The sequence below is a fragment of the Anser anser genome (genome assembly GCF_964211835.1).
Source record: "Anser anser genome assembly, chromosome: 2".
Classification (NCBI taxonomy): Eukaryota; Metazoa; Chordata; class Aves; order Anseriformes; family Anatidae; genus Anser; species Anser anser.
In genome coordinates, this window is record NC_139721.1 from 106,697,495 (window position 1) to 106,717,710 (window position 20,216).

At 38.8% G+C, this 20,216-nt stretch overlaps 1 protein-coding gene across 2 annotated transcripts in view; it reads left to right on the forward strand.

Annotated features, from left to right (window-relative positions):
• ADCY1 (adenylate cyclase 1) overlaps positions 1 to 20,216 on the forward strand; it is a 175,889-nt gene that overhangs the window by 37,567 nt on the left and 118,106 nt on the right. Inside the window, exon 2 of one of the 2 annotated variants that reach the window (XM_083823552.1) lies at positions 5,690 to 5,839. The exons of the other annotated variant lie outside the window; for it this stretch is intronic. Within the exon in view, the coding sequence (XP_083679678.1) occupies positions 5,690 to 5,839 (150 nt within the window). The remainder of the gene's footprint in view (positions 1 to 5,689; positions 5,840 to 20,216) is intronic. 2 annotated transcript variants of the gene reach the window in all.

A 20,216-nucleotide genomic window follows, 5' to 3' on the forward strand; every position in this document is an offset into this window, starting at 1 on the left:
GACATGCACACACTAGACAGTTATGATGCAGAACAATTTTCACCCATCATTGGATGATTGGTAACTTCCATGTTTGCTGCTGCATGCTCATCTATAAAACAGGGTTTGACCACACGAATGAGAAAACTAATGGCTAGGAAGGCTGAGGCTGATGCTTGTCCAGGCTTACTTGTCACTAATCCCCTCTTAGCGTATGCTATAGATTCTGGAGGGGGTGCAAATTAAGAGGTGAACCATGGAGAATAGCACAGCAGAACACGTTTTCTTAGTATGTTATATAAAGAAACTAGGACAAAAACTAATAGAAGTAAGAGAGGACTGTTTATTCAGAAAGGGAATACATTTGTTTAATCTGGAGATTTGTTTGGCTGACTTCTTTGGTACCAGGGCATAGTTTCTGGGACACAGCAAGAGCTAAGGAGCAATTCTCTGCTCCTGTGATATGCCACTTCAGCAAAAGGAGGAAGCAGAAGTAGTAACTAAGTGTTCTCAAAAGGTTGCAAAGTGAGTTAAGTAAATGATTTAACAAAGCCATGTCAAGACCAAGAAGCAATTGCACTTTCTCTTCTACGCATTCTTGTTCTGTAAATAAAACACTGCTGTAATTTTCCATAACTGGAAAAAGAGAAATTATTTTTATTTAAACTTTTGAAGGGTCTTGTTCACGATATCAACAATTTCAATGAACAACACAGTATTGCTTTGCTCTTCAACCATTGTAATGGACGAAGCACTGACTCATTTTGGTAATCTTTTTATGATCTTTTTATGACTCCTTAGAGGCATGCCTCACAATAGACATTTATATCTTAGAATAACTCATTTCATTGCTATGTCTAAGTGTTTTGACAGAATGAGTAAATGTTACATTATCTGCATAATAGAAACAACTGTGGCACAGAAATTACTTGTAGTTGAACTCAATCAACACAAAGAACTGGAAGTAGAATTCAGGCCCTCCATACCTTTATTTTTTTTCAGATCTCTGAGGGTTAAGACATGTAAGAATCATCTTGATCTTCTGTTTTTTCAGCAGATTTCAGCCTTCACCTGGAGCAGCTCTCCACGTATACTACCTATTCCAGTCTCCTTTATTTTTTGGGACACTATGTTAAACCATGATGCTGATAAATTAAATATTGATTTTAGCTACTGAGTTATGATTTGGGAGTGGTTACTATAGAAATTCATTTTCAGTCCCACTCAAATCACAAACCCAGAAAGCAGAATGAAGTTCCTTAAGTTTTCTTCTCTAATAATTTATACTTCTCATTTAGTCTACTTCAGTTGGGTATTTTAATATCCATTCATATGAATGTCACCTTGTAAAAAAGTATTCAGATGATCCAGAAGCCATTTACACCTTAGTGAAGTAGCCTTATTTTTCTGTGAGGCAATTTTGTGAGACAAACAGAAAGCAACTCCATAGTGGAAACCAGCCTCAGGTTTGAACTGTCTACTATGCTACTGTTCATCTCATAGCAAAATTAGACTGTTGAGAAAACAGAGTCTTCTTAAAAGGTAATTAATAGGTCATTTGCAGACAGAGTTCTCAACGTTTAAGAGAGAGAAAGAACATGAATGAACATACACATAAGTTCGTTGCTTTGAAGGAAAAAAAAAGTGGAGATAGAATATATCTAGAGTAGCAGAGAGAGAGAAAAAAATTTTGAGAGACACTTTGAAGAGTCTCTCAGCTAAACCCAAGGGACATTCAAGAAGTGGGAGATGACTATGAAAATAATGATAATTATTAATAATAATAATAATAATAGCAGCTTATTAACTGAACTCTTTGATCCCTGTGCATGTGTATGTGTATCTCCAGAATTACTTGCCCACTCCTTGATGGGAATTGCTCCACTGCATATTCGGAATTCCCTACCAAATTCCTTACTAAAACTAACTTTAGACCCAAGTAAGTCAATGAAGAAAATACAGGAAGAATAGAAATTAGGTTAAAGTATCTGCTGGAGCTGTCAGTCCCTCTTCAGTGACTAGACAGCTTATAAGAACTACCTTTCCGTGTCAGAAGTGTCAGAAGTCTGCCTTTGATAACAACCACTAGAGTGAGCACAAGGAACCATGGCAGACAGTCTATCCAGAGATGGAGGTAGTACCCTGCTAAGATATAGAGAAGCTTAAAGCTCAAGGTGCTCAGTGCTGCTAAGTGCAGCATACTTCTTGCAGAGGATAAGACAGCAATCAAAACTGGAAATTGTCTTTCATGTCTCTGAAGCATTTTTGTTATTCTGGCTGGCCAATTATCGCAGTATGGGTAACAGTTTGAAAGAAGTCGTAGAATAAAAATATCTTTAAATTACTGTGTGTTACATTAAGTAAATTATTCCTTCTGTAGTTATGTAAATAGGAGATGGTGGTGAAATCTGAAGAGCACTCTTTTTGATACTAAGCAGCAATATAATGAATAATGTAGAAAGGTTTTAAAATGAAACTCCTTGATATTTCAGCAGTTTCAGATGCTTCAATAAATCTTAAAATCGATTTGTGTTAAAAGTATGTCTCTCGGTCTTTCCTTGATTTATGTCAGATAATGTGTGTAAGTTATGTTTATATAGAGAGCAATATACGTGCTTACATATTGAAATGAAAGGGACTATGGGAGTGACATATATTTGAGAAACCTACAGAGAAGAATGTATGTAGTTTGCAATTGAGGAAAAAGTAGTAAATACGCAGAAAGATTGTGGAGGGGAAGAACTCCTACCTCAGGAGACAATCTGCCCTACTTTCTTTTCTCACATTTTGAAATCTATGAATCTTTTACTTGCTTTATCACTTTTCATGATTCCCCACAGGCCAGAACTGACAGCTAAGCTGTTTTATCTTAAAGTATCCAAAGCATGTTGGAAAATTTCTGACCCTGCTGAGTCTGAAAGTGGTTGCATGATTGCAGGAATCCACCTATTGGTTACCTCAAGTCCAGGTGATCATCATTGCTTGAGTGAAATCATAATAGCAATCACAGAACATCTGATAGGTTGTTAAAATATATTTTACTGCTTTCAGTTGAAGACCAGAAACCAAGTTGACACTTTTTTTTTTTCTGAAAATAATTATTTATGTTTTAAGTCACTCCAATATCAGTACCTAAAGATAGTATTAATTTTGCAGCATTATTAACAGCTATTTTCTATATATACAGGGTCAAGCAGTTGCTTTGCCTGTAACACTTGATTGTTTATTTTTTTTATCTCTGTCTACTGCCTCCAAATATGGCCTTTACAAATCCTTTCTGTTTTTATTCCACTGAGCTTCTAAGAATTAGCTTTACAGCGTACTGTTGTCGTTACATTCAAGCATGACAAAATGCAGGGGTAAGGTGAGTATAGCAGCATTGGTGTGTCTAAAAATAGGGTTATACTGGAATTTCTACAGAAATTTTAATTTACTGGTACTTAATTTCTGCTGAAAACTGTTATATCTCAAACAGGCTTGTGTGATGAAGCAAAATAAAGCATGATAGGAACTGCTGACTATGCTCATCTCTTTCATGAAATAATGTTTGTGTGCTGCTTTTCATCTTCAAAATTTTACATTTCTATTACTACTTATAAGAATTGGCATACAAGTAACCAGTACATGAGATTATTAGATTGAATTTCATCTGACTGATAACATTTGAATCCACATTTTGCACTTCTCAAGAGGAAGCCACAACACCATTCTTTAATCATATTATCTCTTGGGAGATAAGTGTTTCTTTTTGGATATCTGAGGAGAAAGGAAACACTAATGCTAGGGACAGATCCCTTTTGTTGTTGCAGGTTATCATTTGATTTTGTGCTAGTGAGAATTTTTGAAGGAAAATGGTTGGTGTTGTCCTCTTAGTTCATCACAACCAGATATTAAGGAAAAAAGTTGGAGGAATTATGAATCCATGAAGGTCTGGAAAACCCACCAAATGGATCTTTCAGTTCACCCTATTATACTGAGATCACAGGAGATGTAGATGTATTATTACCATCATTTACACATGAGAAACATATTTCTTATTTTTGTGAGATAAAACGTTTTCCAAGGGCTCTCAAAAGTCAGCAGGAAGTTTCTGGATATCATTCTGAATCTTTGCTTACCCTATTGGCTGAGTTCTAGCTTTCAGCCCTACACCCATGAAAGCTGGTAAGCATTCTCTACAATGCACCATTTTTTTCCACTAGTTTTATTATTTATTTTTTTAATTTGATTGTGTTGTTGGCACAGCTGGCCTCACCATGCAGTGCAAACGTGGGCAGTGGGCTTCTCTTTGGTTTACAGTAGCACAGCATGCAACATTAGAGATGTACTAGCTAGAAATATATACCGTGAAATGAGAAATAAACATCAGTTATATGGTCTTTACGAACAATTTTAGATGCATAGGAATTTTACATGATTCATGTTATTTACTGTAATGTCTTTCTTTGTTCTTGTTGTAACCCATCTTGGCAAATTTAACTGCCAACTGAAATTTTGGAATTCCTGAGTTCCATGAATCCTCATCAAGACTTTTTGGTAATTAAGGTTAATATGAAGAATGAGACTCAAAAGGTAGTAGGTAAATAGGACTCTTTGCCTTCTTTCTAAACAAACATTGCATTGCAAAATTTACTATCTAAAGACACTTAGATAATGCAAGTTTTCATTAACATCCTTACTCTGTAACTGTATCATGGCTTCAGATATCAGAGATGCAGTGAGAAACTTGGATGAACTTGGATTGGGTTGTTTTGGGTAGGGAAGTGGTATGCAAGCCAGTGTTGAGTTACTTACATTAGTTTAATTAACTTTACTCACATATCATAAAAAGAAATAAAAATAATCAGAAGGTCAGTTGGATCTTTTATGTGTTGTTCATCAAAGCACCATTCATGGAAGTAATTCCAAGGTAATTCATTGCTCCTGCTATTAGCATTTCCATGTGTCTTGGCTTGTGTAGATGGTACAAGCATTTTGTGCACCATTTGAAAGCCCTTGGCATCTTCTGGCAGGTACACTGAATAATTGCATCAACAATATTTTGGGGAGACTTCTCAAAAAAAAAAAAAAAGCTCAGTAACAATATGGATGTGGGGAGAGATTTTCCAAGTGCAAACTTAACAATGTGAAAGCTTGGGGTACCAAGCAATAAGTTTTGATTTAGCATTACCAAGTAATACATTTTATATTTCATTGTTTTACTAAGTAATACATTTTGATTTAGTTACAGATTTTGACAGTGCCTCACTTCTCAACTGAAAAAAAAGGAACAATAATTTTCCTAAATTACTGGGGTATAGGATACAATTTCTGTCTTATGAGCATCATGCAATTAATTAAATGCTGAAGGTACTAGTCTCCTTACTAGATAGATAGATCTTCCAATGAACTGATGAAAGAACTGGTGCTGCATGAAAGTGATAAGCTATAGATCATCATAGGAGAAATTCACTTCAGCAGATGTAAAGTTCTGTATCATGCAATATTGCCTGCTTGGATTTGTGGTAGCTGCTATTATTGTTTCTCTACAATTGGGCTACGAGAAAGGGTTTCAGTGACATGACTAGCAAGGCAGAATGTTTTGAAGAACATGCTTTTCTTTTCAATTTATTTTGCTGAGCAGAAATGTAAAATAAAATAACTGAATAAAAAAAAAAAACACAACAACTGTATTTTAAAATATTCATTTATTTTTCTTTCTTCCTTACAGCTTGTGGCCAATGCAATCCTTTTTGTCAGTGTAAATTTGTATGGGGTCTTTGTGAGGATTTTGACAGAAAGGGCTCAGAGGAAGGCATTCCTTCAGGCCAGGAACTGCATAGAGGACAGGCTGAGGCTGGAGGATGAAAATGAAAAACAGGTCAGTTTCTAAGACTTTTTTCTTTTTCTCTGTTTCTTCTGAGATCATTATAGTTACATGAACTGGAGGTCAGGACATTGCTGCTGAGTGTATGGTAGGAAGTGTGTGCATTTCTACCGTGAAGGAAGAATGCTTCCTCCCCCGCCTGCCTTAGTTCTTTCTTCTCAATGCATGCAAGTGTTTCACGCTTCATCATACATAAAAGGTACAGTCTTACCACACAGCTACCATAAGCTCCAACACCAGAGTGAATGTTTTTTAGTGCTGAGGAAAAACTAACAGACTACTGCATACTACTATATATGTATGTATATTTCCCCCCCCCCCCCCCCACGGTTAATATTGGGTAGGTGTTAGATATGCTGTAAAAATTTCTCTCCTGTGTGCTATATCCTGTTTACATTCATGACACATAAGAACAAAAGATGTCCTTACATTTTGGGGAGAAGGAACTACATTGATATATATATGGATAAGAATCATAACATTCTATTCCTTTTCTTAAAGCCACATTAATTAATCTGATGTTTTATTTCACACAGTTGAATCAGTCTTCCGAGTAGTTTTGGAAATGATGAGAAAAACTGCTATATTGCAGAGCTTTCTGTTCAGATAATACTCAGAGGTTTGAATCTTAAACCCACTAACAGATGTTGATTCTGTAAACTTTGAATCAGTCTGATTTTTTCTGTCTACGTGATAATAGAGGTACATGCTTTGCAGCTCTGAAGCTCTTTAGCTTCATTGACTTCTGTGGAATTATGGTAACTTATGCCAATAGAGGAGTTAAGTGGTATTCAACTATAGAAGATGTTGGTGTTCTCAAAGCATGAGTGCTTCACACACTTCGCTTCCAATTTCCTATATTGAAATAATGTAGGTGCTTAAGAACTGTCCTGATATGGATTTAGTGAATACATTTTTATGACCTAAACGTACATAAGTAGATGTCTTCTTTGAACAAGTTTATGTCTTTGGTGGCCACGTAAGAATGGCATTAACATTAAAGACTTTAGGTTTGATTCTGGGCTTTTGTAATCTCAAGCTGAGGATTTTCAAAGGCATAAATGTGCCAGAAGTGAAATTTCATGGGGTTTAGGCAACTGTTTGCCATTTATGCATCTGAAAACCTGCTTCTGGGATCCAACATGAAAATCATACTTGACTTCTTTGTTTCTGTATTTAGAACGTTAACATTATATCTTATTTTATATTTTATCCATGCATATATAAACATAAGAAAGGAAAAAAAGCCTTATACATAACTACCATTATTGTTTATATTATAACCCAAGAATCCTGTAAATCACTTTCCAATGCAGTGTAAAGGTCAATGAAGAGAATTCACTTTTCTCCTATGTGTGTGAAACTAACTTTATGCAATATGCATAAAACTCAATGCAGTTGTGAAATAGGCTAACGAGATGACAAAGTATCATTGAAATACTTTCTATGGCTGCTTTTACACTACACTAGAATACTTCTAAAATCAAGGTAAGATTTATCTGATTTCAAGCTACAACCTCAATCCATAGTTTCTGTGGAATAACATAGCCCAAGTTTCCAGTTACTTGCAAATATTCAAGGTTTTTTTGAGGATAAAAAGACTTTCTGACCTAGTTCAATAGTTGTGATCATCCGTGTGCTTTTGTTTTCTGAGCTACAAACAATAAAATTTAAAAAGGATTAAAATTTATTATCAGACTTTCTTGTCTCATTTAAATGCTCTGACCTAAATAGCATAGCCCTTCTACATTGAGAATTGTAATCAAAACCACTAAAACCTTTCCCTGGTATTTCTGTGCAAGTCTCTAATGGGAAAAGAAAGAACAAACTCTCGGCTTTTGATCATAAAGGGCATTTTGGAGTTAAAGTGTTGAGTGTGTGAGACAGATACTACAGCTGCATCTGTAAATGAGATTTCTTCCTTTGTGTCCTACTTACAGTGATTCTCTTCATATGGAATGCATTTGTAGTAATAGTACCATGTGATAATTTTGCTAAATCTATTTTTAGGAGCAAGAGATCATCACGTATACCTCATGTTGTAGTGTTTTTAGAGTCATTGTGAAGGAGTTTGTAGAAAGGCTTTGAAAGAGGAGTGTTGCTGGGGAGAAGGAAGCAGACTAACTCTTTGTTGTGTGTGTTTTTTTATGTTTGTTTTTGTTTTTAATTCAGTTTAATGTTCATTATGTTATCTGTTCTCCATGGTCATGAAAAATAACTGCCCTCCATTGTGGAATCATCCATTTGTTATGTTGATAAATGATAGTTTGCAAGTCAAGAGTAAGACCTGAAGCCAATGCCATAGACCAAGTAAGCTTTAGAACATGAGTGACTAATTATAATCATTCTGCTGAAATAGTTGTCTTCTCTTGTTTTCTATAAATTTCAGCAGCAACACTATTCCCTGCAGAGCAGGCAGTTGAATAAATATTGTGAGGTAGGTCCTTTTCCCTCTAACTGGAACTGTGTTTCATTGTTCCTATTCAATTAGAGCACCTGGGTACTTCCCTTTTATTCCCACTGCACTGTATCTTTGTGTTCACTTCTTAATTTAAGATAACCCCTTAACTATATGCTAAGCAAGGTGTTATCACCCTGCTCCCTTGAAGACTCTGTGTAAACATCCAATATATATACCAATCCTGAAAGCAGTTTCCACACACTGCTTCATCTTTTTTTAAGTGAGCAATCAGGAATGGAGAATGGGTGAAATGTTCAGCATAGAGAGAGTAGTGATCTGCTACTGATGTGGGGTGCTTGCTGCTTCATTCAGAGGGGAAAACAGAAAGGAAGCTGCAACTCATCATGTCACACTCATTCCCAGTGTGGTGGCTCCACAGTGTGCCATAACTCCAAGCAAGTGATAATACTGTAATTCTGAAGGCCCTTTTAAACTGAAGTGCAACTTGACCACTGTATTTAAAGGATGGTAGCATGCCCATTTTCCATTTTTCTAGTGTCTCTTTCAGTGTATTGAAAGAGAGTTTTGTCATCCACAAGAATTTAGACCTGAAAAGACCAGAGTAATACCTGAAAATGCAAAGACAGTTTTGTCCTCTACACAATTTTGTGATAGTGAACTTCACTCTAATTCTGCATTGTGAAACAGAACTTAATTTTATTTGCTAGAGGCTAGTTATCTAATGACTTGTACTCTGGGTACTTCTCCACTCTTCTTTTGTGATAAATTATGAGTAGTCATTCTATAATAACCTTCTGTGTGACTGTCATGGTACTGTAGACTCCTCTCATAGCCCTGCTCATCTCTCTTTCCAAGCTGAACTGTAGCCTGTTTAGTCTCTCCAGGTATGAAAGTTATTTCCTACTCCTAACCTAGCTGATTTTTTAAAGAATATTGCTCTTTTTTTTGTTTGCTTGTTTTCCCTGATAATAAGAATATTTTTATGCATATTCATCCACTGGATTTGGGGAAAAAGCATATAATTTCCATCAGTTAAATGCACTTGCTGCAGCACAGGCTGATGTGAAAAGTTCTTGTTGTTTCCATATGAGGAATACTGAAAAAAAAAATAAAAATTTGAGTTTACGCAAACCTCCCAACCCCACAAAATAGCTTTGATGTCTTTGCTGATTTGGTACTGCAGAAGTACATGTAAATATGTTTAGAAAAGAAGGCCATTTTTCAAGCAACTTGTGCAGATCATTTGTTTTATTTTCCATCCTAAAACTTACTTTTGTGTTTGCTCCTAATCAGAATGTGATGATGGGGGAAAAAAATGAAGGGGAAAAAATGAAGGGGAAAAAAAATCATCTTGTCATGAAATAGTTCTATACTCCACTACAATGCATGAAACAAATTTATTTCAGCCTCTAGCATAAGAAGCTGAAAAAAGGACCAAACCCCAAGTGCAAGGTCCTGTACCTGGGTCAGGGCAATCCCAAGCATGAATACAGGCTGGGTGGAGAATGTAATAAGAGCAGCTCTGAGGAGAAGGACTCAAGGGTTTTGTTTGACAAGAAGCTGAAAATGAGCCAGCAATGTTCACTTGCAGTCCATAAAGCCAACAGTATCCTGGGCTGTTTCAAAAGAAGCATGATCAGCAGGGCGAGGGAGGTGATTGTCCCCCTCTACTCTGCTCTCACAAGACCCTGCCAGGAGTACTGCATTCAGTTGTGGGGCCCCCAGCACAAGAAGGACATGGACGTATTAGAATCATAGAATCATAGAATATCCCAAGTTGGAAGGGACCCATAAGGATCATCAAGTCCAACTCCTGGCACCGCACAGGTCTGCCCAAAAAGAGCAAGTCCAGTATTGGAGCAAGTCCAAGTATTAGAGCAAGTCCAGAGGAGGGCCACAAAGATGATCACAGGGCTGGAGCACCACTCCTACAAAGACAGGCTGAGGGAGTTGGCGTCGTTCAGCCTGGAGAAGAGAAGACTCCAGGGAGACCTTATAGCGGCCTTCCAGTACCAAAAAGAGGTCCTACAAGAAAGCAGGAGAGGCACCGTTTATCAGTGAGTATAGTGATAGGATGAGTTTTGGTTTTAAACCAAAAGAGGGTAAATTTAAACTAGACATAAGAAAGAAATTCTTTACTCAGAGTTTGATGAGGCATTGGATCAGATTGCCCATAGAAGTTGTGGATGCCCCATCTCCGGAATTGTTCAAGGCCAGGCTGGATGGAGCTTTGAGCAACCTGGTCTAGTGGAAAGGTGTTCCTGCCAATGGAAGGGGGGTTAGAAAAAAGTGATCTTCAGAGATTCTTCCAACCCAAAGCACTCTATGACTCTAAACTACAGGGAGTTAGGATGCACCGGGCAGACACAGCCAGTTGTGTTTTACCCTCAGGGACAGAAGCATAGCACTCCAGCTAGTCTATTTAATTTTGCTGAGCGGTAGGGCTGTTTGCTTTGTTAGTATAACACCGCAGTACTTCCTAGTACTTGAACAGTGCTAGTTCTGGGAGACAGACTAGCATCTCTGTGTTGCTCTGCAGTGCTGTGTACATTTACAAGATCATTTGAAGCTAGCTAGCTAAATTCTCTTTATGCAATGCTGAATTGTGCATACAAATGTCTGTGAATGAAAGTGTATGTTTTAAAGTGTCTGCTGCATTTTAGAGCAATATGTTTAGCATTCCATATAGTAACTGGGACACCACTAAGTCACAGATCTGATCAGTAACTATTCATAGAAAATGAAACTGTGTTGAAAAAAACACAATGAGTCTCATTGCAGCATACTTTGAGTTGCTGTTTAGGGCATTTTGGATTTAAAATCCCTGCTGGGTTCAGATCCCCCCTTCAAAATAACTTGATCTAGATCTTCCACATTTTGTATGTTTCTACTGCCTCCTGTATCTCTGGATAAAAGTATGAAACCCATAGCAACCCTCCAGTCATTTTGTCTGTTATATTTAATTTCAAACATTTATGAAAAAAAAAGAAATAAAATACATTGTTTGAACAAAGCATGCTGTGTTGGACTTTCATTTTGGTGACAGATATCAGGTTGCTGTTTGTGTGTGCGTGTGGTTTTTCTTTTGTTTTTCTCAGGTCAGCAAAAGGAACTGAAAAAAAAATATATTTGCACAGCTTCAGACAGAATTAATTTCTAGGGTACATGACAGCGTGCTTGTCGATGCATAATCAGGTTCTTCTTGTTTCCCACCTTTTTGTTCTCAGAATCTTGCAACTTTCTGCACAGCAGTTCAGAACAAAATATGAAATTTATCATTAAAATACAGGCCCTGTTTCCATAATCATTCATATTGGCTCTGCACGTTATCTGTAGGTTCGTGCCCAGTGCGCCCTGCCAGTAAGAACATAGAGTCAGAATTAAGTTCCCCAGCTTAAGACCACACATATCAGCAAATCTTCCTGCTGCAAAAATTTGGAACATGTGTGGGCACAAAAACATGTTCTTGTTAAATTATCCAATATGCGACAGGGAGGTGATACTGGTGTTACACAAATTGCAGGGCAAGATGATATCTGATCCTCTGTGAAAGCTAGCCAATGCAATCTCTGAAAAATGTGGGTGGATTAACTAATTTTAGCTGACAAGTGAGCCTGTACTACATTAACACTGTTGTGTTCTATGCTATGAGGAGGCTTAAAATTGATTTTTTTTTTGTGTCACCAAACTACAACCTTACAAACGGTAATCCACTTTTAAAAATCTATTTGTCCTGTTCTAGGATGAGGGCAAAGAGAAAACGAGTGTTACCATTTCAGATTCTAAATGTGAAGTGGTGGGCTTCAGGCCCACTTGTACAGGCTGGTCAGCAATGCCTCTTAGCCAAATAGCAGTAGCAGCAGAGATGCAGACTCCCAGCCTCTGCTTTGTTCATTGCCTTTGGCTACTTAGATGCTTATGCGGAACTGAGTCAGACTGTTGTCTACCTTTACTTTGTTGGGTGGTAATCCTGGCCCATCTCCCACCTTTCTCAGATGGATGGAGTTGCAAAGAGGCACATCACTCTCTCCCACACAACAGTAAAAAGAAAAAATTGCTCAGAAGCTTTCCACTGACTAACATCTGATAGTCTCTAGTCCTGTAGTAGTCATATACGTACCTATCCTTAATACAGCAAATAATAAAACTGAGGGCTACTCAGGCTACAAGCAAACATTCAGGTGGAAGGTTTCAACTTCAACCTGAAGCTATTATGAACTGCTTGGTACCCCTTGCAAGGCAGAATATAACAACCAAATAAATGTGTATCAATTTTTCAGCTCTATTGCACTTGTGTTTATGCAGATTAAACCTCTCATCGGAATGCACATAGTGCGAGAAGCTGCATTGTTTGGCATACCATTAGAATTCTTACCTAACTTTGGCCAAGTAAAAGTGAGGTTTGTAACCTGACCTTCTAATCTATAAACAGTAATCCTTGGTAGTAATAGACACATGTGAGGGCACTTCATCCCTTCTATTCTGAACACCTTGCTGCTGAGGTTTTCCCAGGGAGTGGTTATAGGAGGACACCTAAGCTTAGGGCTACATGGCTGTATAGCAAGAGACAGACATTCCTTGCAACTAGAAAATCAATAACACGCAAGAAAGAACATACAGCTGTAAATCATACAAAGTACATATATTTTAATTACATCGTAATTATATTACTCCATCCACATGCCTTTAATTTGCAAAATGTAACATATGGTATCATATGAAAAACTATGAAAGCCTTTAAAAAGCCACACTTATAGCAGCAGGTCACACCAGTACTGTAACTGGGCGCAGCTTTAATTCATCTCCTGAAAGCTTCCTTATGTTAGCAAGTATGTAAATTAAAGCAGTTATCAGCCATTTAATTTTTGATACTGGGTACCAACTAAACAGATTTCTAAAGCCTGAAAATTTGGCATATGAACTTAACTTTTTGCTATAAGTCTATATACTCACTGTTACTCAGTCTAACAGGGGGATGAGTCAGATTGCTGTTTGTTGAGGCTTGTTTTTCCTCATAGATATATAGACATATAGTCATGCAACTACATTAAGCTTTTACATGTTGTAATGAATGCTGGCTTACAATGAGTACAATAGACAAATGTAAATAGAGAAATTAAAAAATACTAGTTGTATCATTCTAAAACCTATTGATACTTTGGTTGTTAGGAGTTTTGAAAGAAATACTGGGAAATTTTGAATATGTTCTGCTTCAAACAATAGTCAATTAAATATGTTGGAGGAGTTTGGCTCTTCGTGAATTGTTTTCAATTTCTTTTTCCAGTTGCTCCTTGTGTTTTCCATTAAAGAGAACAGAGGATGAGAGACAAATAAGAACACACAAAACTGTAATTGAATTATTAAAATTACAGTACCATACAATTTTCAATAGATAACATCATGAATATGATTGAAAACAATTATAGATAATAACCCTAGATATAGTACATCAGATCTTTAGTTAAATACTAAAACAAGTACTTCAAAAGTACTTTCTTATGAATGATTTCTAAATGTCAGTATTCATAACAGCAGTGCTGTGTGGACACTCATTCAAAGATGCACACAGAATCTTCTCAACATTTGTGCAAGATGTAATGTTTCTCCTGCTGCAGTTTCTATCCTGGGAAGGGGAGGACCAGGTGAAAGACACCAAGCTAAAATGAAGAGTGCAGCAGAGCTCAGCTTTATTGTTCTGCTAGAGTGAGAGGGAGAGTGATAGAGACGGGTGGCAGCATTTTCTCTGGGAAAGATGAAATGTGCCTTGCACCACCTTCAGTAGCTGTCATTCAGTCTTTTCTTTATTAGCAGCCTCTGATATGGAGAAGGATGACAAGAGCCATGGCTGCTTTTCTGTCCTCAGGAGTCTGCTCCTCCTTGGGTACAGCCTACTTGTACTTACACCTAGCCTTATGTACAGTATATACTACAAGTGCATTGCAGAATGGAAATACAGGAAGACATTTTCAAATCAACTAAATGTTTTATGTCTTCTAGTAGGATGGCACAGTATAAAGTAATGCAAGCTCATGAATAACTTGTTTTTCTTCCCTCAGCAACAGGAATTCATAAGGAGCTTTAAAATGTCATTAGAAAAGTTGTTACATGTGTTTTTATTGTTTCCCACAGAATTGTTTTCACTTCTAGAACTGTATCAACTGTTTTGAAAGCTAGCTAACACTTTAACAGAAGCTTAGCATAATTTTCCTATGCTACTTCTCAGATTGAAGGTGGTTATATCACAGACTAGTAGGTCTGCCACAGACATGTTGCACATTACACCTAGTGGCACGTGCAGTTTTAAAATACTACACAAGTTATTGTGTTACTCCTTAATCACAGATTATCTCCATGAAAAGGATACTGAACAGGGCTTTTGTGTGTGTGTGTGTGTGTGTGTTTGGTTGTTGTTATTGTTGTGTTTTTGGTTTGGTTTGGTTTGTTTGTTGTTGTTCTGGCTTGTTTTGCTTTTTGTTTGTTTGTTTTTGTCGTCCAAACTTCTTTTTGTAGAGTGAAGAGCTTCTGTTTGTCATATAATTTAATCTCTTTCCAAGGTTTCTGGTCCATATTACCTCCTTGATACAAACTGATGTAGGATTTTACTTCTTTTCAAGCACATCTGGCTAGGAATTTCCCAGTTTGACAAGGTAATTGTGGGTTAAACCTGAGTACAATTTAGCTCCATGACGTTTGTTTTATGAGGAATGCATGCATGTCTATCCCAAAAACTCATTATTATGTGGTGGAACAATCCAGACATGGCTGTGGACTGGAAAGAAGGAAAATCTGTAATTGCAGAGGAAATGGCACACCAGTGGTTAGCCAGTGAAGTGCTCTCTGCTCTTCAATTTAACCTAGAAGGGAGCAGTATCAATGAAGATGATCCTGTTTGTGACGCCACCTTCCTAACATCTTCAAAAGAAAGGAACTTGGTGAAACAACAAGATGACAAGGACTGGATCTGGTGGAAACTTCTTGCAGTGGTGTGTTTTGATTTTCCTGTTCTCTGTAAACTTTGTTTAGGCAGGGTTAGCTCCTGAAGGAGAGGGGAAGCAGCCTTTGCTCACAGTGAGCCTTTCTTGCTGTGAAATTAAAAAACTGGCACTAGCAGCTAGCCAGGAAAGAACCTCTTGCTTAGTTTACCAAAATGCTATCTAATCTTCCTACTTTTTCTCTCCTTTCCTTTCAGTGTTCACTGCAGAAAGGCGAAGAGTTTTTCTGTTTGTTTTTTTTTTTCTCCCTCCACCCTCACCCCCCGCCTTATTTTGTTTTCCTCCATCTGTTTCTGCTTTCTGCAGAAAAGAAAATCAGTGCTGAAATGCGTATCATCTTTTTTCCTGTAATGTTCACTGTAATGCTTATATGGAGACAATGCTTATATGTAGACATTGAATTTTGCATTAGGTTTCAGAGAAAGTGAATATTAAGGATATGCGGTGAAAGTATAAAGATTATTGATATGCCGATGCTGGTCACATATTCATTGCCAGTTTATACTGTGTATTAATCCTTACTGTTATATTTCTAGACAATTCTGATTTAATAGATATGAAGGCAACCAGGAAAACAGACTATGCTTTCTAGTCTTCTTGTTTCATTGCTTGTCCTCGTAGCCCTTCTCTGCTTTCATTCCTGTTCAAAAATGATTCATGGAGCTGATCTAAATGTTACCCTACTAGCAGTCTTTCAGTCCATCCTAGCATCACACTTACCTTTATAGGGTATTATCTCATAAAGACTTCATAGTCATTCAATGGTCAGTGGTATCTGGGGCTTTTTCCTTTGCAGAGGTTTCCAAATCATCCTATCTCATGTGTTTTTGTGGATTGTGCTATTGAAGTTTACTCATTCTTCTCATTCTACTTCTCATATGCTGTCCTGTACCTTCAAACAGGTGTATGGTATCTTTATATACCTATCTATATACATCTATCTATCTGTATCTATATACAATGTTATATACTTTATATACTGCCATCACGGAAACGTGGTGGAACCACTCTCATGACTGGAGTGCTGGAATGTCTGGCTATAGGCTCTTCAGAAGGGACAGGCAGCACAGAAGGGGTGGTGGTGTGGCTCTCTATATTAGAGAGTGTTTTGATGTTGTGGAACTTGAGGCTGGGAATGACAAGGTTGAGTCCCTGTGGGTTAGGATCAGCGGGAAGGCCAATGAGGCAAGCATCCTGGTGGGGGTCTGTTATAGACCACCAAACCAGGATGAGGAGACGGATAAGGAGTTCTACAGGCAGCTGGCAGAAGTTGTGAAATCATCCGCGCTTGTTCTCATGGGGGACTTCAACTTCCCAGACATATCCTGGAAGCACAACACAGCCCAGAGAAAGCAGTCTAGGAGGTTTCTGGAGAGCGTGGGATATAGCTTCCTTACACAGCTGGTTAGTGAGCCTACCAGGGGAGGTGCCCCGCTAGACCTTCTGTTCATAAACACTGACGGACTGGTGGGAGATGTGGTGGTCGGGAGCTGTCTTGGGCAGAGTGACCACGAAATAGTAGAGTTTTCTGTTCTCGGCAAAGTCAGGAAGGGGATCAGTAAAACCACTGTCTTGGACTTCCAGAGGGCTGACTGAGCTGTTCAGGACACTGGTTGGCAGAGTCCCTTGGGAGGTGGTTCTGAAGGGCAGAGGAGTCCAGGAAGGCTGGGCACTCTTCAAGAAGGAAATCTTAATGGCTCAGGAATGGTTTGTCCCCACATGCCCAAAGACAAGCTGGCGCGGAAGAAGACCGGCCTGGCTGAACAAGAGAGTTGTGGCTCGAGCTTAGGAGAAAAAAAGAGGGTTTAAAATCTTTGGAAAAGAGGGCGGACCACTCAGGAGGACTATAAGGACATTGCAAGGCTGTGCAGGGACAAAATTAGAAAGGCCAAAGCTCATCTGGAGCTCAATCTGGCTACTGCCGTTAAAGATAACAAAAAATGTTTTTATAAATACATCAACACAAAAAGGAGGACTAAGGAGAATCTCCATCCTTTACTAGATGTGGGGGGAAACTTAGTTACAAGGGATGAGGAAAAGGCTGAGGTGCTTAATGCCTTCTTTGCCTCAGTCTTTAGCGGCAAAACCAGTTGTTCTCTGGATACCCAGTGCCCTGAGCTGGTGGAAGGGGATGGGGAGCAGAATGAAGCCCTCATAATCCATGAGGAAATGGTTGGCGACCTGCTACAGCACTTGGATGTACACAAGTCGATGGGGCCGGATGGGATCCACCCAAGGGTACTGAGAGAACTGGCGGAGGAGCTGGCCAAGCCACTTTCCATCATTTATCAGCAGTCCTGGCTATCAGGGGAGGTCCCAGTCGACTGGCAGCTAGCAAATGTGACGCCCATCTACAAGAAGGGCCAGAGGGTAGACCCGGGGAACTACAGGCCTATTAGTTTGACCTCAGTGCCAGGGAATCTCATGGAGCAGATTATCTTGAGTGTCATCACGTGGCACTTGCAGGGCAACCAGGCGATCAGGCCCAGTCAGCATGGGTTTATGAAAGGTAGGTCCTGCTTGACGAACCTGATCTCCTTCTATGACAAAATGACACATTTAGTGGATGAGGGAAAGGCTGTGGATGTGGTCTACCTTGATTTCACTAAGGCTTCTGACACCGTTTCCCACAACATTCTCCTCAAGAAACTGGCTGCTCATGGCTTGGACTGGCGTACGCTTCGTTGAGTTAAAAACTGGCTGGATAACTGGGCCCAAAGAGTTGTGGAGAATGGAGCCAAATCCAGTTGGAGGCCAGTTAATAGTGAAGTCCCCCAGGGCTCAGTGCTGGGGCCAGTCCTCTTTAATATCTTTATCGATGACCTGGATGAGGGGATCGAGTGCACCCTCAGTAAGTTTGCAGATGACACCAAGTTAGGTGCATGTGTTGATCTGCTCGAGGGAAGGAAGGCTCTGCAGGAGGATCTGGATAGGCTGGACCGATGGGCTGAGGTCAACTGCATGAAGTTCAACAAGGCCAAGTGCCGGGTCCTGCACCTGGGGCACAACAACCCCAAGCAGAGCTACAGGCTGGGAGATGAGTGGTTGGAAAGCTGCCTGGCAGAGAAGGACCTGGGAGTATTGATTGATAGTCGGCTGAATATGAGCCAGCAGTGTGCTCAGGTGGCCAAGAAGGCCAACAGCATCCTGGCTTGTATAAGAAGCAGTGTGGCCAGCAGGGCTAGGGAAGTGATTGTCCCCCTGTACTCAGCTCTGGTGAGGCCACACCTCGAGTACTGTGTTCTGTTTTGGGCCCCTCACTACAAGAAGGACATGGAGGTGCTCGAGAGAGTCCAGAGAAGGGCAACGAAGCTGGTGAGGGGTCTGGAGAACAAGTCTTATGAGGAGCGGCTGAGGGAGCTGGGGTTGTTTAGCCTGGAGAAGAGGAGGCTCAGGGGCGACCTCATCGCTCTCTATAGGTACCTTAAAGGAGGCTGTAGCGAGGTGGGGGTTGGTCTATTCTCCCACGTGCCTGGTGACAGGATGAGGGGGAATGGACTAAAGTTGCGCCAGGGGAGGTTTAGGTTGGATATTAGGAAGAACTTCTTTACTGAAAGGGTTGTTAGGCATTGGAAAGGGCTGCCCGGGGAAGTGGTTGAGTCACCATCCCTGGAGGTCTTTAAAAGACGTTTAGAGGTAGAGCTTAGTGATATGGTTTAGTGAAGGACTTGTTAGTGTTAGGTCAGAGGTTGGACTAGGTGTTCTTGGAGGTCTCTTCCAACCTAGACGATTCTGTGATTCTGTGATTCTGTGATACTCTCCAGCCCAGTACTTCTACAGTCAATGCTGTGCATTGCTCTCTATTTTAGCCAAGATTTCACTCTCCCTTATTTCCTTCAGTAAGTCTTACCTTCTTCGTTTTATTCTTGTAAATAGTCATCTTCCATGCGGAGTCTATCAATACCTTATTAAACACTATGCTGATGACATATCGGCCTTCCACTTGTTTAAACAAAAACAAATAGGTTAACCATAGCCATCTTGCATTGTGTGATCATGTGCCATAATAGTATGCTGTTAGCCATCCTCTTACCATTTCAAAATTAGTGCACTAGACTGCAATTTTATGGAAGGTCTGTTTTGTTTATGATTGTAACAAGGATTTACCGATAGAAATTTTCAAGTAATCTCATGAATGTTCTGAAACATTGCCACCTTGTGGCTTCCAAAAAATCACCATCTTTAACGGTGCTTTTTTTTTCATACTTAGTTGGAAGACAAAGCAGTCCATTTTTCAAAGTATAGTTTAATTTAAAATAATGTATGAAGGAAATATACTGCCTTCATTTTCCAGCTTACAGGTAGTATAAAAGAATCCCAGTAGTTTTACACAAAGTTGTTCTTCAGTGCACTAGGCTTCTTTTCCCTCTCTCTTTTTTCTTTTCTTTTCTTTTCTTTTCTTTTCTTTTTTTTTTTTTCTTACAGTTTCTGTAAGGAAACTGTAAAATGAATATACAGTTTAATATAGGTATGACAGAGACCATAAACACACTAAGCAATATCTTTTAAAATTATGCAAGAGTAATCAATCTATCAAGGTATAATTAGGTAGCAGGAGGTAATATTTAGGATGTACTTTGTAGTCTCTGATGACAAAGTAGAAGCCAAATCTCAAAATTACATACATGAGCTGACTTTGAAACAGTCTCTAGAACATTTTTTATGAGTGCCTGAAGCTTGTCTTCTCCAGAAAAATAAATAAATAAATAAATATGGTGGCACTTCCCATTTAAGAATTGTAATAGTAGAAGATCTTTTGTTGACTGCATAATCTAGTAGATTAGATTTCATTTTTGTATTATAATAATCCTTTTAAGTGTAGATGATCAAAATGTTTTTTTTAAGTGAGCTCCTTTTCCGTGTTTGCCATTGTAACTGGACAGTCACTATATAAAATAATAATAATAATAAATAAATAAATAAATCACATCAGTCAGAAAGCAAAGGTGCTAAACAT